Genomic DNA, 21,905 nt, shown 5'->3' with positions numbered 1-21,905 from the left:
GAAGCACAGAAATTCAGTCCAGGCCTGTTGTTGTAAATATGAAATATACGCAAGGCAACGTTGTCGTGGCGCCCATTCACTGAACTGCTCAGTATCGTTCCACTGGGCGGCTAACTGAAACAAACCAATCACGACAATACGGAGAATATATTGCAAGGCTCATAATTCAAATACTTGCTTTGCATGCTTGCCTGCCTGGCTGCATGTTGGTTTGTGGCAACTGTCATTTGCAAGTTGCAGTAAATTCTTTTACACCCAAGGACATGTAAATGACTACAGTTTGCGGATATAGTCGCTATCAGACAGGTAGAAGACGTAAGTACTATATACATATATCTTGTTAAAAATGTATTTATAGAGTAAATTTTCTTTGTTTTTTTGTTTACAATAAGCTTTTATAAAATGTGAGAAAAATTTGTAGCTATTGAAGAATTCATTTAATTTTTAAACCATTGCTTTTGCCGATTTCTTCAAAAAGTTTGTAAAAATGCCTAGGTCTATTTCATGATAGATCCATGAGAAAGAAAGACTGAAAGAAGTTTATTTCCATTTAATTTCCAAACTAATTGTTGAGTAGTCAATGGACAATCGCCAGTGATTTGAGTCCTATCCAAACGCTAATAAATTCATCAAAATCGGAAAGTTACAATAGACCAAATCACCTATTTTAGACAAGTAAAGTTTTATTTCATCGTCAGGATGTAGTAAATAATATGATTTTACTCACCTAATACCTAAAAATATTTGAGAAATATAAACACCATCATTAGCTGCTGAAATGATTATCGCATTTTTTTTCTGTCTGCTCTTTTAGTCATCAACTATATAACTGTTATCGTGTGTTGAAAAGTGCGATAAATGTCTAACTAATAACTTCAGAAACATCAAATTTAGCGATAATGATTATTCAAAATTATATATAAATAAAATCTATAATTTAAAGTAGAGATCCTCTTTAAGGGTTTTTAAAAGTCTCAGAAACTACTACAATTTTCGCAATATATTTTAATATTACAGTTGTAAAATCGCAGGAATCGGACCATTAAGACGTTTAGTATCCTGAATCTCCTTCCAACCGATTATTTTAACTTCTTCTTTACTGGCGTTGCCATGGCTTACGCGGTTACAGCTGAGTTAGCTTCTTTTCGCTATTTGGTGCCAATTTATGATACCAGCCAAGCCTTCTCCACCTAATCCCTCTTACAAAGAGGTTCTCTACTACCACCGTCGGGTACTAAATAGAAAATCTTCAAAGCTGGAGTTTTCTCTTCCATCCTGAAAACATGACCTAGCCAAGGCAGCCGCTGCCTCTTGATTCTGAGGTACTCGCCGTTGTCAATGCGCAAAGGGCCATACATCTCTCGCAAAGCCTTTCTCTCGAACAACCCTGAGACCGACTCACCATATAGCAAACGGTAATGATGAGCGACTTGTAAAGTTTGGTCTTTGTTCGTCGAGAGAGAACTTGACTACTCAGTTGCCTACTTAGTCCGAATTAGCACCTGTTGTCATGAGTGATTGTGCGTTGGATTTTAAGTTGTTTGTGATGATGCTGGTTCCAAGATAGGCGAAATTATCTCTGACTTCAAAGTTATTACTCTCAACAATGACGTATGAGCCATCAGCTGTACACTCCTTTAGAAGATTGTACCTTCTCCATTTAGCATTGCAATCCATATTATTTTCTTCAGCAATAAACAAATAATAGATTTTCCAGGGCTAAAGCCAGACTGGTCCAATCAGCTTGTTGACGCTGGGCGTCAGTTTTTCGCTCACTACGATCGATAAGACCTTACGATCGTATAAAGAGGCTTACCCAACGGTGATTAAGGAATTTCAATATTATGTTTGAGCTTTCTTAGATCTATTATTGAGGATCTCAGCGTCTACGTTTGCTTATATTACAGAAATATTGATGGTTTTGTGAGATGTCATAAACTCTGAAAAAGTAGCCAAGAGCTGCAGAACCCTGTACAGGAGTATAAGTTATGTATATGAGCAAGCGGAACCGCAAACATATGCTGCCGCATCTTTTATAACTAAATTTCATCCTATACATTCATGAAATTTTTTTATTCACTTAATAAAATTTTCGTTAAATGTATATGTATATGAAACTGCTTGGCCACACCTAGTTTATTTTATTAATCTCGCATACGTTTGAGCATACGCAGCAATATTCAATCACCAGTAAAAAAAGGGAATCGCTTTGCTTTGATTTCAAATAAATTTTGGCTTTTAGAATGTTGCGTGAGCAACAAAAGGAAACAGTAGCAACATATTTACAAACATATGTGTATTTCTAACGCAAATAAATATGAAATATTTTATAATAAATACAACGCATATGTTTTCTTGCATTGAATTTGGTAAGGCTGTTAAGAAATTTTGTGATACAAATACATACGTTTTTCCTATTTTGTGTATAGACTTGTTAAATTCGGAAAGCTGTCTATGATTCACCAATACAAACGTAATAAACTTAACAACTAATCGGCTTTTCCTAGAGAACAGACTTATATGAAATTCCATTTGCATTGTGTTGCATGATGTTGATTTGCTGATTTTATTTCTTTATAAATTCATCCAAGTCTAAAGTCATAGACGTTTGTTGTTGTAACGCACCAAAAATTATTTGCATTTAGCATTTATTTGAAGTGGTTTCCCAGTTCAGTACACGTACTGTTTCTAAATGGATTTATTACACTTTTATTTCATATGCGTGACAACTCAGATATAAGCTCACTAGCCTAAATTCATATACCAGCAAAGTTAATAAAGAATACACATGCTCATTTTCTCTCTCTCATTCGCAATGCGTGGCACATACTCGTATTATGATAATGCCTCTTCATTCGCTAGAGCAGTTTGTGAATTAGTGCCAAAAGTGAGTACAAGACACTGCGTGTCACATTGTGTTGCTCGTAATCGTGCAGGCTGTTTATGAGAATTACGTGATAATTGCATAATTTTAGGCGTTTCGCCTAACCGGCTTGTTAAACTAATACTTAGAAGTTTGCTCTGTTATTTCCGGTTGTATACGTGTTTGTTTGTGTTAGACGGTAAGTAACAGCAAACGCTTTTCACTGTTTTGTTTGGCAAAAATTTATTATAATGTATGAGGAATGAAACGGTGCAGCAATATTCATGATTCGACGTTTGATTAATTTTTATACCCTCAACAGTGTATATTAAGTTTGCAACGAATTTTGTTATACACAAAAGGGAATGTTGGATATCCTTTAAAATATATACATAACGATTATGGTGAGGAGCTAGGTCGATTTAGCCAAACCTGTTCGTCCGTCTGTCTTATTGTCTGTATATAGACGAACTAGTCGCTCAGTTTGCGCGGTAACGATCTGAAATTTTACAAACATACTTTCCTTTTCAAGAATTGTTCATTTTTCGAAATCACCGATGTCGCACTACTATAGCATATAGCTGTCATACAAACTGAACTATCGAAATCAAGTGCTTGTACGGAAAATTTTTTTATTTGTCGAGATTTATTCAGGAAACTTGGCATGAACTTTTATCCAAGGCAACAGTACAATCATCGCAAAACTGGTTTAGATTCAAATCGGACATAGCTGCCATACAAACTGATCGAGCAAAACGTAATCCTTTTATGTAATTTTCTTCTATTTTACAGTTTTTTTCAGGAAATTCGGCACAAGTTATTGTCCAAGGCAACGGTATAATCAGTATTCAGGTTTCCGACTCACTGATCGAAATCATGATTTAAATCTTTTTATAGCCGTGTGTGCCATATTCAGTGTACCTGTGTAAGGTATTACAGCTTTGATGCAGCTGAAATTAAAGTTCTTTTGTTTGTTAATTCTAAAATAAGATAAAAAGCAATAATGGAGCTAATTATATTATCATTTAATTTTTTAATCAACTTTACTATGTGCTATAAGTGACATTACAATCCGCCAAGTAATTACACCAGTACCGAAGTAGTATTATCACACTTGCATATTTAATTTATGATTCCACACACACAACTTAACCACATTTTCATTCTTCTTTATTCCTCTTCTTCTAACAGTAACAAAATTTATACGCATTGGCATCGCCGATAAGAACGACAACCCGCCTTATTTCGACAAGTCGCTCTACGAGGCAGAGGTGGATGAGAACGAAGATATCCAACACACTGTGCTGACCGTTACAGCCAAAGATCACGACGAATGTAAGCACATACTCACTCAAATATACTCTTATTATAGTTGTACAACAACAACAATGCTTAAAAGAAAATTGTCTATAAAAATGTATTTTTTATCTTTTCTATTTCTTTTTGAATGACGGAATGATTCGCGTAACGCCGTTAACCGTTTGAAATGGATCGCACATTGTACTCGAAATACATTTGTTTTTATATATAATGTTTGGAATGAAATTAAAAATGTCAACATTGTCTACATTGTCAACACTTACAACAACGTTCACCGCCACTTTTGTTATTACATCTGTCACTGATGGCCATTGGCTTTTGAAATGCGTACAGCATCGCGTATACGTTACGAAATTACGAGTGGCAACATTGGTGGCGCTTTCGCTGTGAAAAATATGACTGGAGCCATTTATGTGGCCGGCGCATTGGACTACGAAACTCGCCGAAGGGTAAGCTGATAAACGAAAAGTTTTCCTCTTTGAATGTTTGCGTTTTCGTTTGCTTATCTACATATATTTGTATATATGTATTTATCAATTTTAAACGACACTTTGCCTTATATGAACGTTCACAGATGTAGTTTTTCCGAATGATTCGACCTGCGAGCGAGCTTTATGCTTCCACTCCAATGGATATGAAGCATAAACACACAGCTCCTTATATTGACACTTTTGCAGTTTATGCCACACTTAAAATTAGCGCAATTTCGTTTCTAGCGGGCAATCAAATACATTTTCAGCTTGCAATAAAAGAGTTTTGCGATCGTGAATGTAAGCGTTTTAGTAGAGAAGAGTGATAATAATGGCAAAAGAAGTAGGTATCAAAGGTTTTGATGTCGAAAAGTTTAATAATTTTAGGTTTTTCGGAAACAGCAATGAGTATGTTAAATGAAAAAAAATGTTTGAAACATTTATGAGCAGTTTATTGATATTTCAACAAAAACTTGAAGTTATTGTGAACTCATAGCCAATTTCACAACTTTTAATTGCTTTCGAAAGTAACTTTCCCTTAAATACCACAATGCAGTCTCGAAGCACTATTAGGCATAAAAGTCATTAAACTATAACGGTATAAAGTATATGTAAATTTAAGGCTACAAGTGACTTTGATAAGTGAAGTTTGCTGAAACTAAACGAACTCTTTTATAAAAGAATTCAATATTAATACGAAACTGGAACTGAAATTGAAACCTGAAAAGCTGCACAATACAAACAAATATTCCTTGGAACTCGCACAAAAGATTTAAATAAAATTCTCAAAGCGAAATATGCAGCTGTCACTATTCATGTTCACTTGCATGTATGCACATATGCGTATTTACAGTTAGTTCTGTGTTCATACATGTGGCGCATGATGGCTTAACCGGTTTGCCAATCGTTCATTTCGATATGTGCTAGTGTGCACATATTTGTTACATAAGGCAGGTGATGGGTTCAAGTTTACTAGAGCCATCCTCTAATTGAATTGCCGTGCTATGCAGCTAGTATTTTACGTATACACATGCGTTTCCGCACTTTAACGTGTAAGTCATGCTGAAGGCCATCCAAAATCTAAGACGAAGTTAACTAGTTATCAGTTCCTTTAGAACTAGTATGCACCGCTAGTTTCACTAGTCAAGAACATATCTTTTTACCACACAATGCTGGTAACTGCCACGTGTTGATATCTTACGAGAAGTTGATGTTCAGATTTTGCTCAGAAATCTAGCAGTTTTAATCAAAATACTAACATTCTGGTCTAAGTTATGTTATCGAAAATAATGGTGCCTGAACAGGTGCCCCCTTTTTTATAAAAAAAAAATGATTTTGAATTGCTACAAAAATTACGTTTTCTGCTCACTTGGATTTTTGTCAAGCCATCTAGTTCCAAACTGCTGTTTTTATATACCAGTTGCACGTTTTCTTGTTGAAAAACTACATGCGACACAATTTACAGCATGAAAATTTGAAAAACGTGACCAACTTTAACAAAACGCCACATAAAATATTCTAGCCAAAATGTGGCCCAATGTTTTTTTTTTTTGGTTTTGCATACGTCTCCCTGACAACCGTAGCCAAAGCGGGAGCTATCATACCAGCACATATGTATGCTCACACTAAATAAATGTCACTTTTCGCCAGTTCCAACGAATTCAATATACCGCATTTCGTTCATCCGTTAGCACTAGTTCAAGTACATTTCATTTATTTACTTATTTATAGGTGCATAAATATTGCTACCAAATTTCAGTCTGCAGTATCTTTCAATTGTTTCAGCATACTATATGTACATACGTACGTTGTTTGGAATTTGACTGTGTTATTGCAACATTGAAAAGTGTGTAGCTACATAGAGTCATTTGGACAATTGCAGTCCATAGCTGCTGCTATTTTATGAGTCCTGCAAGCGAAGTGTGTATTTCGTTGGCAAATATCGGAAGAGTGGAGCTGAAATGCCAATAAATTTGATTAAAACAATTTTTAGATGTCTTCAATATAAGAATATAATAGTTTGGTCTTACTTTACTCCCATTTTCGTAACTTCCACACTACTTGTTTGTCCTATTATATGCTGAACAGTTTAAATAGATCTCCAGATGTATTTACCTTTGTAATGCAACTCGCTGAAGACAACGAGTTTTTTAAATACTTCTAAAGTACTTTTTCTGGTTTTTACTATCTGAAAATAGACATCCTGAAAGAGAACTTTATAAGTCACGAAATTTGATAAGAATTTTCAGCTCAAAGTCGAGCTTGGTAAGGAAGCAAGAGACCTATAATTTTTTTAGAAAGTGCTTCAGAAGGAAATCAGTCCAAATAAAAACTTCCTGATATTATTCTTAGATGTAATAAATCTAAAAGCATTGAATTAAAAGCAAGGCATTTCACAATATGCGTACAATTACATAAATTTAAGTACATATCTAGAAGAATATATATATTTTTAAGCCATTTTTTCTTACAAACATTTCGATAACAAATCAAAACAAAAGAAAAATCACAGAAAAGATAAAGACGGTGATAAAAATTTAAAACTTAGCGAATATTGGATTCTTTTAATTAAGCTTGCGAGCGCGAGCAATGACACTGAACTTTTAAAAGGCGCTAAAGAGAAAATGCAGTTATCTATGTTCAGACCGATATTTATGGTACATACATTTAATGCACTAAACTTTTAGAACTTTCAATAATACGAGTATATAATACACAATAAATATAAATTTTTATTAATACGGTATATATACGGCTCCTGTTGCCATTATAGCTACCGAAATATTATCATAAAGTATTATAATAATAAGTTTTTTTTAATGGCAAGAAAGCTGTAAAACCTTTTCCTTAAATTTGCTCACTCAAATAATGCGCTTCTCCTATTTAACTTAACACACATAGTATGAGCTGCGTTTAGCCGCTTCCGATAACTTGAAGGAAAACTATACGACCGTCATAATTCACGTTAAGGATGTCAACGATAATCCACCAGTTTTTGAACGTCCCACCTATCGCACGCAAATCACCGAAGAAGATGACCGCAATTTGCCGAAACGTGTGCTTCAGGTTATTGGCCATATAACGTTAATATAATCGCACACTTTCGCTCATATTTTGTATTTATGTAACTTAGTAACATGTAGACGCCAATTTTTAATGCAGTTTTATATACCATTTTTTTTTTTTTGTAATTTGAGCAAAGCTAGATCGACTTTGAGTTTTCTTTGCAGCTTTTATGCTTTATATACCCTTAGCACCATTTTAGCTGTTGTTGTTTTCGTTACGACTCCGTTTAGCGTTGTTACAAATTTTGTTAACTGCAATTTTTGTTTTGCTTCACTTATGTGCACGGCTTGACATAGTTTCCCTCTCAATAATTTTTATGAAATCAATACATTTGCCTTAAAAGCATTTCGAATTATATTTTAACTTTTGATATCCATTGAATTTGAATATGATATTGTTAAATTATTGTTATGTCTTTCTGCATGATTTTAACTTAAGATTTTTTATTTTTTATATTTAATATAAGGCAGTAAAAAGCATAGGTCGTCATAAACAATACAATAGCGAATCGAACAAACTACTTGTATAAATTATGTAAGCTGCCATAACCACACAGAAAGAGTACTTTAGGTGATACCATTATAATCAGGTATACTCGTATTCCATTGCACTGATTTCAGCTCAATTACTTTGTATTTGCTTTCACATGCAACAGAGAGAGAGAACCAAAATGGCTCACCTCATGCGGTCTACCATTGTGAATATTATTTTTACATCAAATACAAATTATATATTTTATGACCAGATACTGCTTACTTAATGAAGAAGGAATGCAGCTGATGCTCGAACCCAACTGCTGATCATTTTTGCTACCTAAAGGAGAAAGTTTTAAGGTTACTTGGGTTTTCTCGAGCAATATCGTCATACTTTCAATATACACAAGTGGTCAAGGAAATGTTACCACCCTCAGAATTTATATATACGAATCAAATTTGCAATTTTATATCTCTTATATAACTTTGTTTTCAAACTCAGTATAATTAATAATTTTTAAAGATCCAGTCCTAAAAGACATAGGTGCTAATTAAGAGAATCATTTCATTTAATTTTCTATGAATTTGTTGAGTTTTTTCGTTCTTCTGACAAAGGTAGATCTTAAAACTAATAATAAAAGTTTAAAATAAAAGTTAATATTTCGTAAGCCCTCTTCAAGCTTTCAGAATAGCCGTAATAATTTCGAGCATGGATGCAAGCAATTTCCGACAAAAAACAATTTTTATAGCGGTATTCCATGCTTCATTTATGGATAGTTTAAATTTTGCTTTACTCTTGGAAGTTTTGCTTGCAACATGTTTTTTCAAAATAGTCCAGCAATCCTAGATAGGATTTAAGTCTTGGCTATTTCACGGTCATTTTAAAGTTTATATAAACCTCACGTGAAACATCCTTTCATCTTTAATGTAAGATATTTAAAAAAAGGTTTTTGTTATTATTTATTTGAAAGAGAAAAGAAGAATGGTTACAGCAAATATATAAAAAAATAATAATGTCAATATATCCAGAAGTATTTAAGGATTTACATGGATTTGCCCGAGTAAGAAGCAGCATTTTTCAAAAATGTTTTCTTATATAAAAAATAAAATATTTTAGAATTTTTATTGTTACAAATATACACTGTAAACAAAAAATTCTGAAATTTTTGGAAAAAAAATAATTTAAACTCGGACATTGCGACGCCCATGGACCCCTCCTGCGTTGGCAGGATAATTCCTTAGAGGATAATCTAAAGTGAGAAAAAATACGTGTTTTAGTTAAAGCCTTAAGGGGTCAGTAGGGTAATCTTTGCTGTTTTTTAATAGAAATATTTATTCTACAATAGAACTTTCTCTACATATCAAGAAGTAATGAAAATGAACAGAAAATGCAAAAGAAAAAAAAAATTTTTAAAAAAGTTTACCCTACTGTCCTCTTAACTGATCGAAAAAGACACTCATCCAAGTCTTTAAAAATTATATCTCAAAGACCTGTGTAAAATTTCATGAAGATCGGTTGAATAGCTCTCGAGAAATCTTACCAACCGGCTTCCAAGACACAGTTTCGAGAAAAACGCGTTTAAAGACGGCGCACAAGTCCTAAAGACTGTATCTCCGAAACTATTACTCGAATCAACTTGAAACTTTAGGACAATATTCTAGAGGAGATGTAGAACTTAATTAGGCAATAAAAAATTCGATCTTTTGAAACCTGTAAGCCCATGTAACCCCTTAAGGAACCATAGTAAGTAGTACCATACCATGTAACTCACTGGAAATTTGTTTCTGGATATCCCAGTACTTGGACTGGGTTCCATCGGACTGAATCCTTTCTTATCTGAGTTACTTGCTCCTCAACAGTGCCAGTAGTTACTATGGTATATAGTAAATACACAAAATATTTATTGAATCGGAAATTGGTAAAACATTGAATGAATTACGTTGTTCTTGGTTTACTGCACACCACAAGTATCTTTGTGACAAGCGACAAGCGTGCTCACTTTGCGACGGGAGCATTGACGAAGTCCTTGAAACACTTCACTTATTCTATTGACTAAATTTAGATATCAATTCCTTTACACTTACACATTTTACACACACACATTTATTATTTTGCATTTTTTGTTGCTCTTGTTTTTATTTTCACGATGTTTAAAGTACGATTTAAAATTGGTTGCCTCCGATAGTTTGAATGAGAATTCAACAACAATCGTGATTTATGTGCGCGATGTCAATGACCTGCCGCCGGTCTTTCCGCAAACCCTATATGAGCGCACGCTGGACGAGGAGCTGGATGCGCCGTTCACCATCATGCAGGTCGCTAAATTTTTCAATGAAAAAATATGTTTTACTAAATTAGTTATTAACTGTCACATAAACAATTTAATTAATTATTTTGATTTTTACAAATTATAATTTTTATACATTTTATTATTTGTTAACTTAAAACCCACGGAATGGTCACTTTATACATATATATGTATGTACCATACTTGTATATACTATTTCACACAAAATTTTAGTAAACTCTCATAATGGGTGGGGAGTGCTGGTGTCCAATTAACAAATACATTTGTACATAGTAATCTGGTAATACTTTTTGCGTAATGCGTAATGTAATTAATTAAATCGTTGTAAAATTAATTCAGCAGTTAAAATTGGTGTGAAAATAGCATTTTCATAAAATATCTAACATTCATTAGATTGTAGTGGTTATCGGGTTTCCTATTTTAACCTTAAATTCCAATTACAAATAGCTCATACCTCATCAGCCACTACAAACTAATTAACTAAATGTAAACACAAACACATTGCCCATAGACAGGGATGTGCACTAATTAATGGTTTTGGATTTATGGAGAGCCAGAGCAAAACTTAATATGTTGCTCTTTTATTTAATTATAATTTAATAAAATTTAATAAAGTACTATTCAGCACAAATAGAGGTTATACGACAGCCGTTTACGCTAATGAAACTTTAATATTTGTTCTTTTGTAAATTAATACTGCCAAAGTCATATGTATATGTATGTCTATTACATAAAATGTTATTGATTCATATCATATGTATAAGTACGTGTGCGTGTGCATGTGCGTGAGCAATGCGAATAATTAGGCTGCTGAGTTAGCAGCGCCCGAAGTACATTTAATTGCATATACATACAGCTGTTGACAGCTAATTAGAAACGACATCTATTTTGAAGTAAATGATACTATTTTCTAATAAATTATGTATATTTATTGTATTTTTATTTATTTTATTGAAACTTATGTTAAACTTAAAATCTAATAGTAAAAATTTTGTTTAAAATTCGCTATTATTTTAAGGTTTTTAACAAAAACATGTGGAATCAACGATTGGAGTGCGACAACTAATTAGAAACGAAAATATTTTGTCAACAAAAAACAATGATATTACAAAAACTTGTTTACTTTCAGTTAGTAATATGATGGTTAGCTCTTTTACTTTAATATTGCTTCACGTCGATTCCGAATTTACGTTATAAGACTCTGACAGCGCACCAATGGTGTAGCTTGCCATGTCGTTCTAATTTCATCACAAAGAAAATCCATATTTGGGATGGTGTGTTTCCTTTAACATCACCCAGAGATGTTCTATAGGATTTAAGTCTGGGCTGGACGATTCCCACTCCAAAACATTGATAGAATTTTCATTAGAAAACTTTTGTGCCAACATAGACATACGTATGCTTTGAATTTTTATCTTCCTTATAACTGGCAAATTTTCCTCAGCCCATGGCAAAATTAAATTTTTTAGGATGTCGACGTATTTCTCCTTCTTTAAAATTCCATCATTCTTATGGAATGGACCAACACCATTCCAGATAAAACATCCCCACACCATGATTGATACTCCAAAATACTCAACTATGCGTGGAACATAGCGAGGATCAAATTCTTGAATTATTGGACCTTCGACCATCAGGTCCTAAGCGATTAATTTTTGTTACATCGTTCCAAATGACAAACCGTTTATTTGTTATCTTAGTCCACTAAGAGTTGGCAAAGTCTACGCGTCGTTTCTACGAATTTTAGTCAGAAGTGGGTTCCTGCGTGCTGCCCTGCCGTGAAGTCCAGATTCGACCAAACGCCGGGCAATTGTTCTCCTGGATATTTGGACATTGTATTCGTCTTGAATTTCACGTAGAATGTCGTGGAACTCTGTTTTTGGGTCTCTTCGCGAGATAATATTAATTCTGCGCTATATTTCTGTTGAAGTTTTTCGGTTTTTTTCTTTGCGTGCAATATTGAAAATTGTTTTAAAATTCTGTATATGCTTAAGGACATTCAAAACAATTTTTGTTTAGCATTTGACCTTATTCGAAATTTTTTGCACGTCTTTCCAGACCGACGCAAGGTCAAAAATTTAGCTGCGAATGGCAGGTGTACAGCTGAAGCTTTTCCTTATTAAAAAACTTGAATAATACATTTTAGTATATTTTAAACCAAAACTTTCAAATGCATACTTACCAGAAATCAATAATATTGCTAATAAAAATTAGCACCAGAAGGAATTTTAATTCTTTAAAAAACTGTTTCTAATTAGCTGTCGCACACTTCTACATATATCGTAACGCATTTACCATTTAGGAAAAAGTTAAAAGAATTTTAACTTCACAACTACAAAACAGAGTGAATTTAGTAGTAAATAGAGTAGAATGAACAATGCAAGACTTTAAGGAATATAAATAACGGTACATCAAAAATTTTAATCATTATACTCATCATCCTACAAAAAAAGTTTCTAATTAGCTGTCAACAGCTGTATGTAGTATTTATTTTCATTCAACTTTTACTCTACTTAATTTGAATATAATTGAATTAAGCTCAAACTAAAATTTAATTAAACGCTCTCGGAATTTGTCATCCACGTAGCGTGCAAACAAAACTTTTCATATACTTTTGAATAAAAATATGTTTGTTTCGCAAAACTCAACTTTATTGTTGCTGGCAACAGCGGCAGTCCAGTCATCTTTCAATTTTACGATGCCGCGTTTTTACAGAACGAATTTTGTTTTGTTCAAGATAGACTGCATTATCGTCTATCACCTTCTAGAGATCATACGCTTGAGTTCTGAAAACTAAAGCCTAAAGTCGCTGCGAGTCAGATCTGAGGAATATCGGTCAGTGTCGAAGCAATTCTAAACCCAATTCATGCATCGGTTCAATGCGCATTATCCAATGGGAAGATAGTCAAGCGGTCTATAGAATTAAATCATGGAAGCTCAAATTTTTAATAGTCTAATGGCGTCAAATCGCACGACCGAGGCGGCCAATTAACTGTGCCATTTCGTGAGATAACACTTTCACCAAACTTGGTTTTCAATAAATCGATTGTGACATTCGCTGTGTGGCTTGTGGTGCCATCTTATTGGAACCACATATGGTCCACGTATATATCATCCAGTTCGAACCAAAAATATTCGGTTATCATTTAGTGGTGGCGCTTCCCGTTCACAGTAATGTGGCGGCCTTGATCATCACGGAAGAAGTACGGCCCAATGACGCCGCCGGCTCATAAACCGCTCCAAACCGTAATTTTTTTCGGGCTGCAATGGTAACTCATGAAGTACGTGTTGATTTCTGCCTGACCAATAACACATATTTTGCTTATTGACGCAGCCATTCAGCCAGAAATGAGCCTCATCGCTGAAAATGATTTTTCGATGAAAATCCGGATCATTTTCAAGTTGTACGACGATTCTGGTGATCAAGCAGCTTCAGTTCTTACGTTCATTTGATCTTATAAGGATGTAGGCCAAGATCTTTTCGCAAAATTCGCCACAACGACGTCACAGAGATGTCCAATGCTTGAGAACGACGTGTGAGAGACTGATTTGGTTCTTCCACAATTGATGAGTTGGCGGCACCAATATTCTCGACACTACGAGCACCTCTTTCTCTCATTGGCAGCAGAACATTTTGTACTGTGCCTGTGGATTGAAATTTTTCCACTAGATGCTCAATTGTTGATTTGACAGGACGTTCATGACGACCATAAATAAATTGGACATAGTGCACTTAAAGTTGAAGCCACTGACTCCGAATTTCGGTGGTAAATTTTATTAATTTTGACTCGTTGTTGGATCGTATACCATTCTATGATGAAATAGCAAATCTTACTGAAAAGAAATGTCGAAAGAGCGGGAAAAATATGGCATCATTTGTTGTCCCTATCAGTTTACTAGCATCCTTATTAAAAACCCTGTTTTTATATAAATATATACATATGTATATAAGTGCAACCAAAAATAGTATAAAATTAATTCAGAACAATTTGGTTTATTGAAACTTTTTATTGTATAAGTAAGAGAAGTTTTATACTGAAACTGAGAAAGATCACTGCTACAGAGGGATTTTATGAACATATTTATGTAAGCGGCGTTGAGAAAAATATTATGAAAGGATAAATATTTATAAAGAAAAGTGTTTTAAAAGTATGCTATTTGTAAGCAACACACATGTGTTCATCAATATCAAATTAAAATTTGTTCACCAATTCCTAGAATTTTATAAATGTAAAACTAAGATTATACAATATTCAGTAACAGAAATTCACGTGCGTTTTATGGATAATCGCCTGAAGTTGAATTGAATTATTGCAAAATACTTTTCCATATTCAATTGTGACTTACATGCATGTATGGTATGTGTATTCAAAAAATTTATTATTTAGCACATAGCACATTTAAAGCTTCTTGGCATATAAATAACAAAGTAGCATGTTCTAACAAAGGTTTTATATTTAAAATAAAAGAAATATTTTAAAAGTTATTTCGGTAGATTGCATGATATCTGCATTACTGTTACTTTAGCTTTGTTGTTTTAAGTAGTTGCATGCGTCTTGCCATATATGTATCTTGGTGTATATTGGATGAAATTTATATTATTTTCGGATTAATTTTCACCTCACATACAAAGTAATTTCATGCGTTTTTCGATTCATTATTAATAAAAGCTATTTGCCTACTATTTTTGCTTACACTGCGTGAAACTGGATTGGAACGCCCTTGACTTTGCCTGCATAACAGGTCACCGCCACCGATGGAGATAAGGATCGCCCTCAGAATATCGTTTACTTTTTGACAGGTCAAGGCATCGATCCGGATAATCCTGCCAATAGCAAATTCGATATAAATCGCACCACGGGAGAAATATTCGTACTTAAGGTGAGTGATTGAAAGTTTAATTAATTTGCGTTCGCGGTCGTTTTCACAAATACATATCATATAGTTATTTAAATAAAATGTGCAGTGTTGCCGAGACAGTGGTGATAATAAGCGGACTTAAGCATGAAATTAACATTTTTTTAAAATTTACGAGAGAATTGTTGAAAAGAGAGGGGTAAATATATGGAAATTTAACAACTTCCCGTAAAGAGTTTTTAGTTTTTTTATTAAAATAATATTAAATATTTAATAAAGCAGCATTAAGCGAATTTCAAACTTTGCTAAAATTGATTTCAGTGAAATTTTTTATTTTTTTTGAATAATCAGAGACGATAAAGCTTCTACCAAATAATTACTTTATTATATTTAATATTTCTTATTAAGTTTTTAATAAATTAAATTTTTTTTTATATTTTTTTAATAACTCTTAAGGCTGAAATATCTCTTTCCAAGTATATATTACAAAATAAACTTCGGAAAAGACAATTAATCGACTTTCATCGAGTATAATTTTGAGTTCTCCTGTAATCCGAAGTTTTCTGAATGTACATGCAGCACTTTACCATATTCTGCGAAAATGCTCGATTCCTTCATTTTCAGCCCTTCTGTGTTGCGCTGCGATTGATTGATTCATGATTGCAATTGCACGAGATGGGCTGGCATGATTACGAAATGCAGCAGCATTCTGTTTGCCCAGTGTTTAAAATAAGTGAAAATCTCATTAAAAGCAAGATTAAGCGCGCACAAAAGTAGACTACGATTTCTCTGCTGCCCAAGCGAGCGCCTTAAATGTTTGCTATACACACTACAATCGTAATAAAAGCATTTACAGTTGCAGAAGACAGGTAAGGCAGAGATAACAACTGAATGAGTGCGGTAAGCAAGCCACAGCAGATGATTGCCTGATTATCCAGAGCTATAAAAGCCTACAATGAATTCAACGCAATTGTAAAAGGGTAAACGAAAGGGTGAAGAAGCAAAATGCACTACAGTTTGTGTATATATGTACATGCATACATACATACTACATGTATATATAATCATGCGTTGCTTAATTGAGAAAGTGAAATAAGCAGAAGATGTATGGGCGCAGTCAAGTGCGTATGTGGGTCGTTGTAAAATATATTTATGTAGGCCGCAATAAACGTGATTCGCGTGTGAAAAGCAGCAATAAATTACAGTTATAAATGGAGGAGAAATAATTAAAAGAAACCGTTCATTTTACCAAGCCGAAGTAAATGCGCGTAAAGCCAGCACTCCTTATCTATAAGTCAGCTAAAGCCAACGAAAGCGTTCTTCGTGCGTATTTCTGCTGAAAGAAAGAGAAAATAAATAAAGTTTCCAGAAACATTAAAGGCAAATACAATTTTTGTTACCTCTTGTATAGTATATAGTAGATACATATGTACATATATTTCTTATATCAGCTTCAGCATTGAACTTTACGAAAATGTTCATAAATTCACATGGCTGCAACATTAAAAATGCATTTCGGCTTTATGGGCGTACTTAAGCTTGCGCTAAGCACCGCAGAGAGAATTTCGCCTGTATCTAATAAATTTACCCTGCATATGCATGGCGCAAATGCCGCCGCTGCTACCCACAAACCTCTTTATGCACACTCTCGCTAAGTCTAACTGCAGTCGCTGGCACTTCACCTGCCACAGCTGCAGTGGCGCTATTGTCAATGGCTTCGTAGAGATTGTGGTCGACAAATTTATGCGTTCCACGCGCTGCACAGATACGCTGCTATGTTTTGTCTCGCGTGCATCCATTCACACACTAAAGTTTGCATAAAACTCTACGGAGCAGCCAAGCCAAACGAACCGGGAGCTCTTAGCATTCATGTTGTAGTAAGCACCCGAAATTCATCAAATGGCAGTGGTTTCAGTTTTTTTTCAGCAAATCTACGAGACAGAAAATACTAAGTACCTCGTGCACCTTTCTAGTCGAAGGTGGCTTTTGAGTTATGCGTGTAAAGTGCTGACAATATATGTATGCAGCTGGAAGACACGTTTGTCTGAGATTTGTCAAGCAAATTATCACATCAACTGCAGCCAACATAGCGATAATCCTTTATGTTGTACCCACATATGTATATCCTAGTCGGAGTACCACCAGCGCTCACTGTCACTTAGGTACTCACTTATGCCCTTGCATACACTTTGAGGAGAAAGCTTGAAGAGTCGTTTCCTTACATCGAGCTATGCTGGCTGCTTTAACAATAACATGGATTATACATATGTTTATAAATAAAAAGTGATCCATTTCGAGATTCTCTATTTTTTTAAAGAAAAAACACAGAAAAATCAAATTTAATTGGGAAAGTTTATTATTTTTCGTAAGAACATTCTTTGGCATTTTTTTTTTTAACTATCTCTGTCAAATGTCTCAGATGGATCATCCGTTGAGTCCAATTTTCGATGACTCGTTTGAACATTTCGAATGCTAACTGGCGAATAACACGCGGGATGTTATGGTCCAAGGCCTGAATCGAAGCCGGATTGTGCGCATGGACTTTAGACTTTACATATTCTCTCAGAAAAAAAATCTAACGGTGTGATATCACATAACCTTGGTCCAATCAACAGGCCCAAAATGTGAATTTATCTGATTACTGAAGTAATCTGTAGATAAATCCATTGATTGATGCAATGTGTGGGAAGTGTCGCCGTCTTGTTGAAACCAAATATAGCTGAGATCACGAACTTCAGTTTAGGCATCAAATAGTCGGTCATCGCTATTGTCGGTTACGTTCTCACTGGTATTATTTTTGAAGAAATATGGACCGATGACTCCACCGGCTCACAAATCACATCAAACCGTTGTTTTTTCTGAATGAAATGGCAGCTCTTTAATCTCTTCAGGTTGCTTTCGTCCCAAAATTGGCAACTTTGTTTGTTTACATATCTATTGAGCCAGATTTCGACCTTATCGGTAAACAAAATTTAGCTCGAAAACGTCGGATCACCTTGGAACTTTTCAAGAGCCCATAGAATGAAACCATGTCGCTTGAAAAGGTTGAACGGCTTCAGTTCTTGCACAAGCTGTGGTTTTGTGAGAATTTAAAATCAATCCTTACACGCTTTGAGTGCTGTTTGAAAAACCGATAGCTCTACTCACATCTCTCTATCTTCTTCGAAATGGAACTGCTCCGAATCTCAAAAATAACTAATAATATTTATGAATTTAAATAAAAGTACTCAAACGACTATATTTAGTATATGACAAGAATCCTAGTTACAGTTTTAAGGTTTTGAACAAGTTTTTTTTATATAATTGCTACAGTCTACTAATATAACAATTTAGAATGTACAAAAATCGCGTCAATTTAACCTATTTGCCAAGGTTCAGATGACCACTCCTCATGAAGTTCGTAACGGAACTCCTTCTGGTATCATAAAGGACCAAAACTGGTCTACGCGTTACTCATTCAATCACACATCCGTTGTACCATAATTTACATTAAGTATAGGTATCGGCTACGGATTATTTATAGACAGTCGTAATTTTTGTTCATTATGTATTTCTTCTATCCAATTCTATAATTCAAGGAAAAATATCAAACCAATATCATGAGTTCCGTAAAGTATTCTCTGTGTTTTGAGTGAGAACATTTGTACATGATATTTGTTTTAATTACCAATATTACAGTTAAGTGTGGTTTATGACTATACAATGAAGAAATTTATTCCTTTAGCTCTACCTCAAATATATTCAAATAAAATAAAAATTATTATTTCTGTTTATACTTGTAATTCAATTGAGATGAAATTAATAAACGTTTTCTTCAAAATTTCATTGAATATCCCCAAATGTATAACGGAGAAATAATTTTTGCGTTTATGTTTCCAAGAGCTTTTCTAATATATGTACATAATTTTAATGCCCCAACTTGTTTGGCAAAGTACAACTCTGGCAAAGAATTTGATGACAACCGTACACAAGTACATATATACATACATAATCCTAACACATGTGCAATATGACATTCTGAATGAGGTATTAAACACAAGTTTATATTTAAGTGAATATACATACATATATTACATATACATATTGGTGCTTGTCGGCAGAAGCTTTGCTATTCAAATATTCTACTAACTACGGCACAAACACACAGCTTGCATAAATTATTTTCAGCCACAACTTGTGTGAGAAGCTTTCGAATGTTTCAGGGCCAAAATATTAAATTCATGTCTATAAAAAATGAATGCTTAGCATCAAATAGGTGATTGTTTCACTTTCAGCATATCGAAAATTTTGTTCTCTTGCAAAATATATAAAGCTCATTGGAGATAGTTACGTCTTAATCGCAGAGGTAAAATTCAAACTTCTCAATGAAGCTCCCGAAATATAAAACAAAAAAAAATTTTTATTGCTTACAAACCTTCTATAACTTTAAAATTGCATCCTACAAAGTCACAAGTAATAATAAATATATGTTTTTACTTTTTCTCCTTACAGCCACTTGATCGTGATCAACCGAACGGTCGTCCGCAATGGCGCTTCACAGTTTTTGCGCAAGACGAAGGCGGTGAGGGTCTCGTCGGTTATGCTGACGTGCAAGTGAACTTGAAAGATATCAACGATAATGCACCGATCTTCCCACAAGGCGTCTACTTTGGCAATGTGACAGAGAACGGTACTGCCGGTATGGTGGTAATGACAATGACTGCGGTCGACTACGATGATCCAAATGAGGGATCTAATGCCAAGCTTGTGTACTCCATTGAGAAGAATGTGATTGAGGAGGAAACGGGTTCGCCGATTTTCGAAATAGAACCTGATACCGGTGTTATAAAGACAGCAGTCTGTTGTTTGGATCGTGAGCGCACACCGGATTATTCAATACAAGTTGTTGCAATGGATGGCGGGGGGTTAAAGGGCACGGGGACGGCTTCCATACGTGTGAAAGATATCAACGATATGCCGCCGCAATTTACCAAAGACGAATGGTTTACGGAGGTGGACGAAACGGATGGCACCACATTGCCCGAAATGCCTATACTAACAGTGACGGTGCACGATGAGGATGAAACGAATAAGTTTCAGTACAAAGTGATCGATAACAGTGGTTATGGCGCTGATAAGTTCACTATGGTGCGCAACAATGATGGTACGGGCTCACTGAAAATTGTACAACCACTGGATTATGAAGATCAATTGCAAAGTAATGGATTCCGCTTTCGCATACAAGTTAACGACAAGGGTGAGGACAACGACAACGATAAATACCATGTTGCCTACTCGTGGGTTGTGGTCAAGCTGCGTGATATTAACGATAATAAGCCGCACTTTGAACGCGCTAATGTGGAGGTGTCTGTTTTTGAAGACACAAAGGTTGGCACGGAATTGGAGAAGTTCAAGGCGACCGATCCCGATCAAGGCGGCAAGAGCAAAGTTTCCTACTCAATCGATCGTTCGTCAGATCGGCAGCGACAATTCGCTATCAATCAAAATGGCTCGGTGACCATACAACGTTCATTGGATCGCGAAGTTGTACCACGACATCAAGTAAAAATATTGGCGATTGACGATGGTTCACCACCAAAAACCGCAACCGCCACACTGACCGTAATTGTGCAGGATATTAATGATAATGCACCGAAATTCTTAAAGGATTATCGGCCGGTGTTGCCAGAGCATGTGCCGCCGAGGAAGGTGGTTGAAATATTGGCTACAGACGATGATGACCGTTCAAAGAGCAATGGTCCTCCATTCCAATTTAGACTGGATCCCAGCGCTGATGACATAATACGCGCGTCTTTCAAAGTGGAGCAAGATCAGAGTAAGTAAACGCACGACTTCTAATATAAACTACTCTAAAAATATTTATCTTAAATACTGTTTGGTTGCAATGCCTCTGTAATATGATCTTGTAAAGCTCACCAACATTGAAATATGATTAAATTTACAAAAACTCCAATTTAAAATTTTTTGGTCCGAAGTTGTTTTGGGTTTTAGATGAAGTTGTCATGTGCCTTGAAATTTGAAATTTCCATTGCATAAGCTACATTCCACAGTAAATTTCTTTGATTACGTGTACAGAATAATAACCTTACCCGAAAAATCTACACTGCCGATTCCAAAGAAACCAAATCTTATTACCTTTTCTCTTTGTCTATTGCGTTGAATTCTGAAAAAAGTTGATAATACACGACTTACTTAATCTGGCAAAAACAATGGTGCGAAATTTCACATTTCTTTGCTTTGAAGTGCTCGCACTTCCTTAGTTCATCATGGAAATTCATGAGTCTACTTTCAAGAAAATATTCATTCAATGAAAACATTGTAGATTAAATGGTTGTAAGCATTTTTTTTTTAATTTTTGTACTACCGCAACATGTTACTACGGAGTATAATAATTTTGTTCACCTAAAAATAATCGAGATAGACGTAGAGTCATATATAACTGATCAGGATGACGGAGGAGACGAGTTCAAATACGGTCACTACATTAACTTGAGTATAAATTGAGATATCTTGAGAAAAGTTGATACACATGTTTTTTGGTGGCTTG

General features: G+C 34.7%; 1 protein-coding gene across 1 annotated transcript in view; it reads left to right on the top strand.

The window, feature by feature from the left end:
• Positions 1–21,905, top strand: part of LOC126753613 (neural-cadherin) — a 283,478-nt gene that overhangs the window by 222,444 nt on the left and 39,129 nt on the right. The window contains 5 exon segments of the mRNA XM_050465203.1: positions 4,055–4,198; positions 4,517–4,632; positions 7,555–7,719; positions 15,245–15,382; positions 19,850–21,173. Coding sequence (XP_050321160.1) covers positions 4,055–4,198; positions 4,517–4,632; positions 7,555–7,719; positions 15,245–15,382; positions 19,850–21,173 — 1,887 coding nt within the window.

Source organism: Bactrocera neohumeralis, chromosome 3, assembly GCF_024586455.1.
Source record: "Bactrocera neohumeralis isolate Rockhampton chromosome 3, APGP_CSIRO_Bneo_wtdbg2-racon-allhic-juicebox.fasta_v2, whole genome shotgun sequence".
NCBI lineage: Eukaryota > Metazoa > Arthropoda > Insecta > Diptera > Tephritidae > Bactrocera > Bactrocera neohumeralis.
The sequence above is the reverse complement of the archived record's forward strand: the minus strand, read 5'-3'. Positions and strand labels throughout refer to the sequence as shown.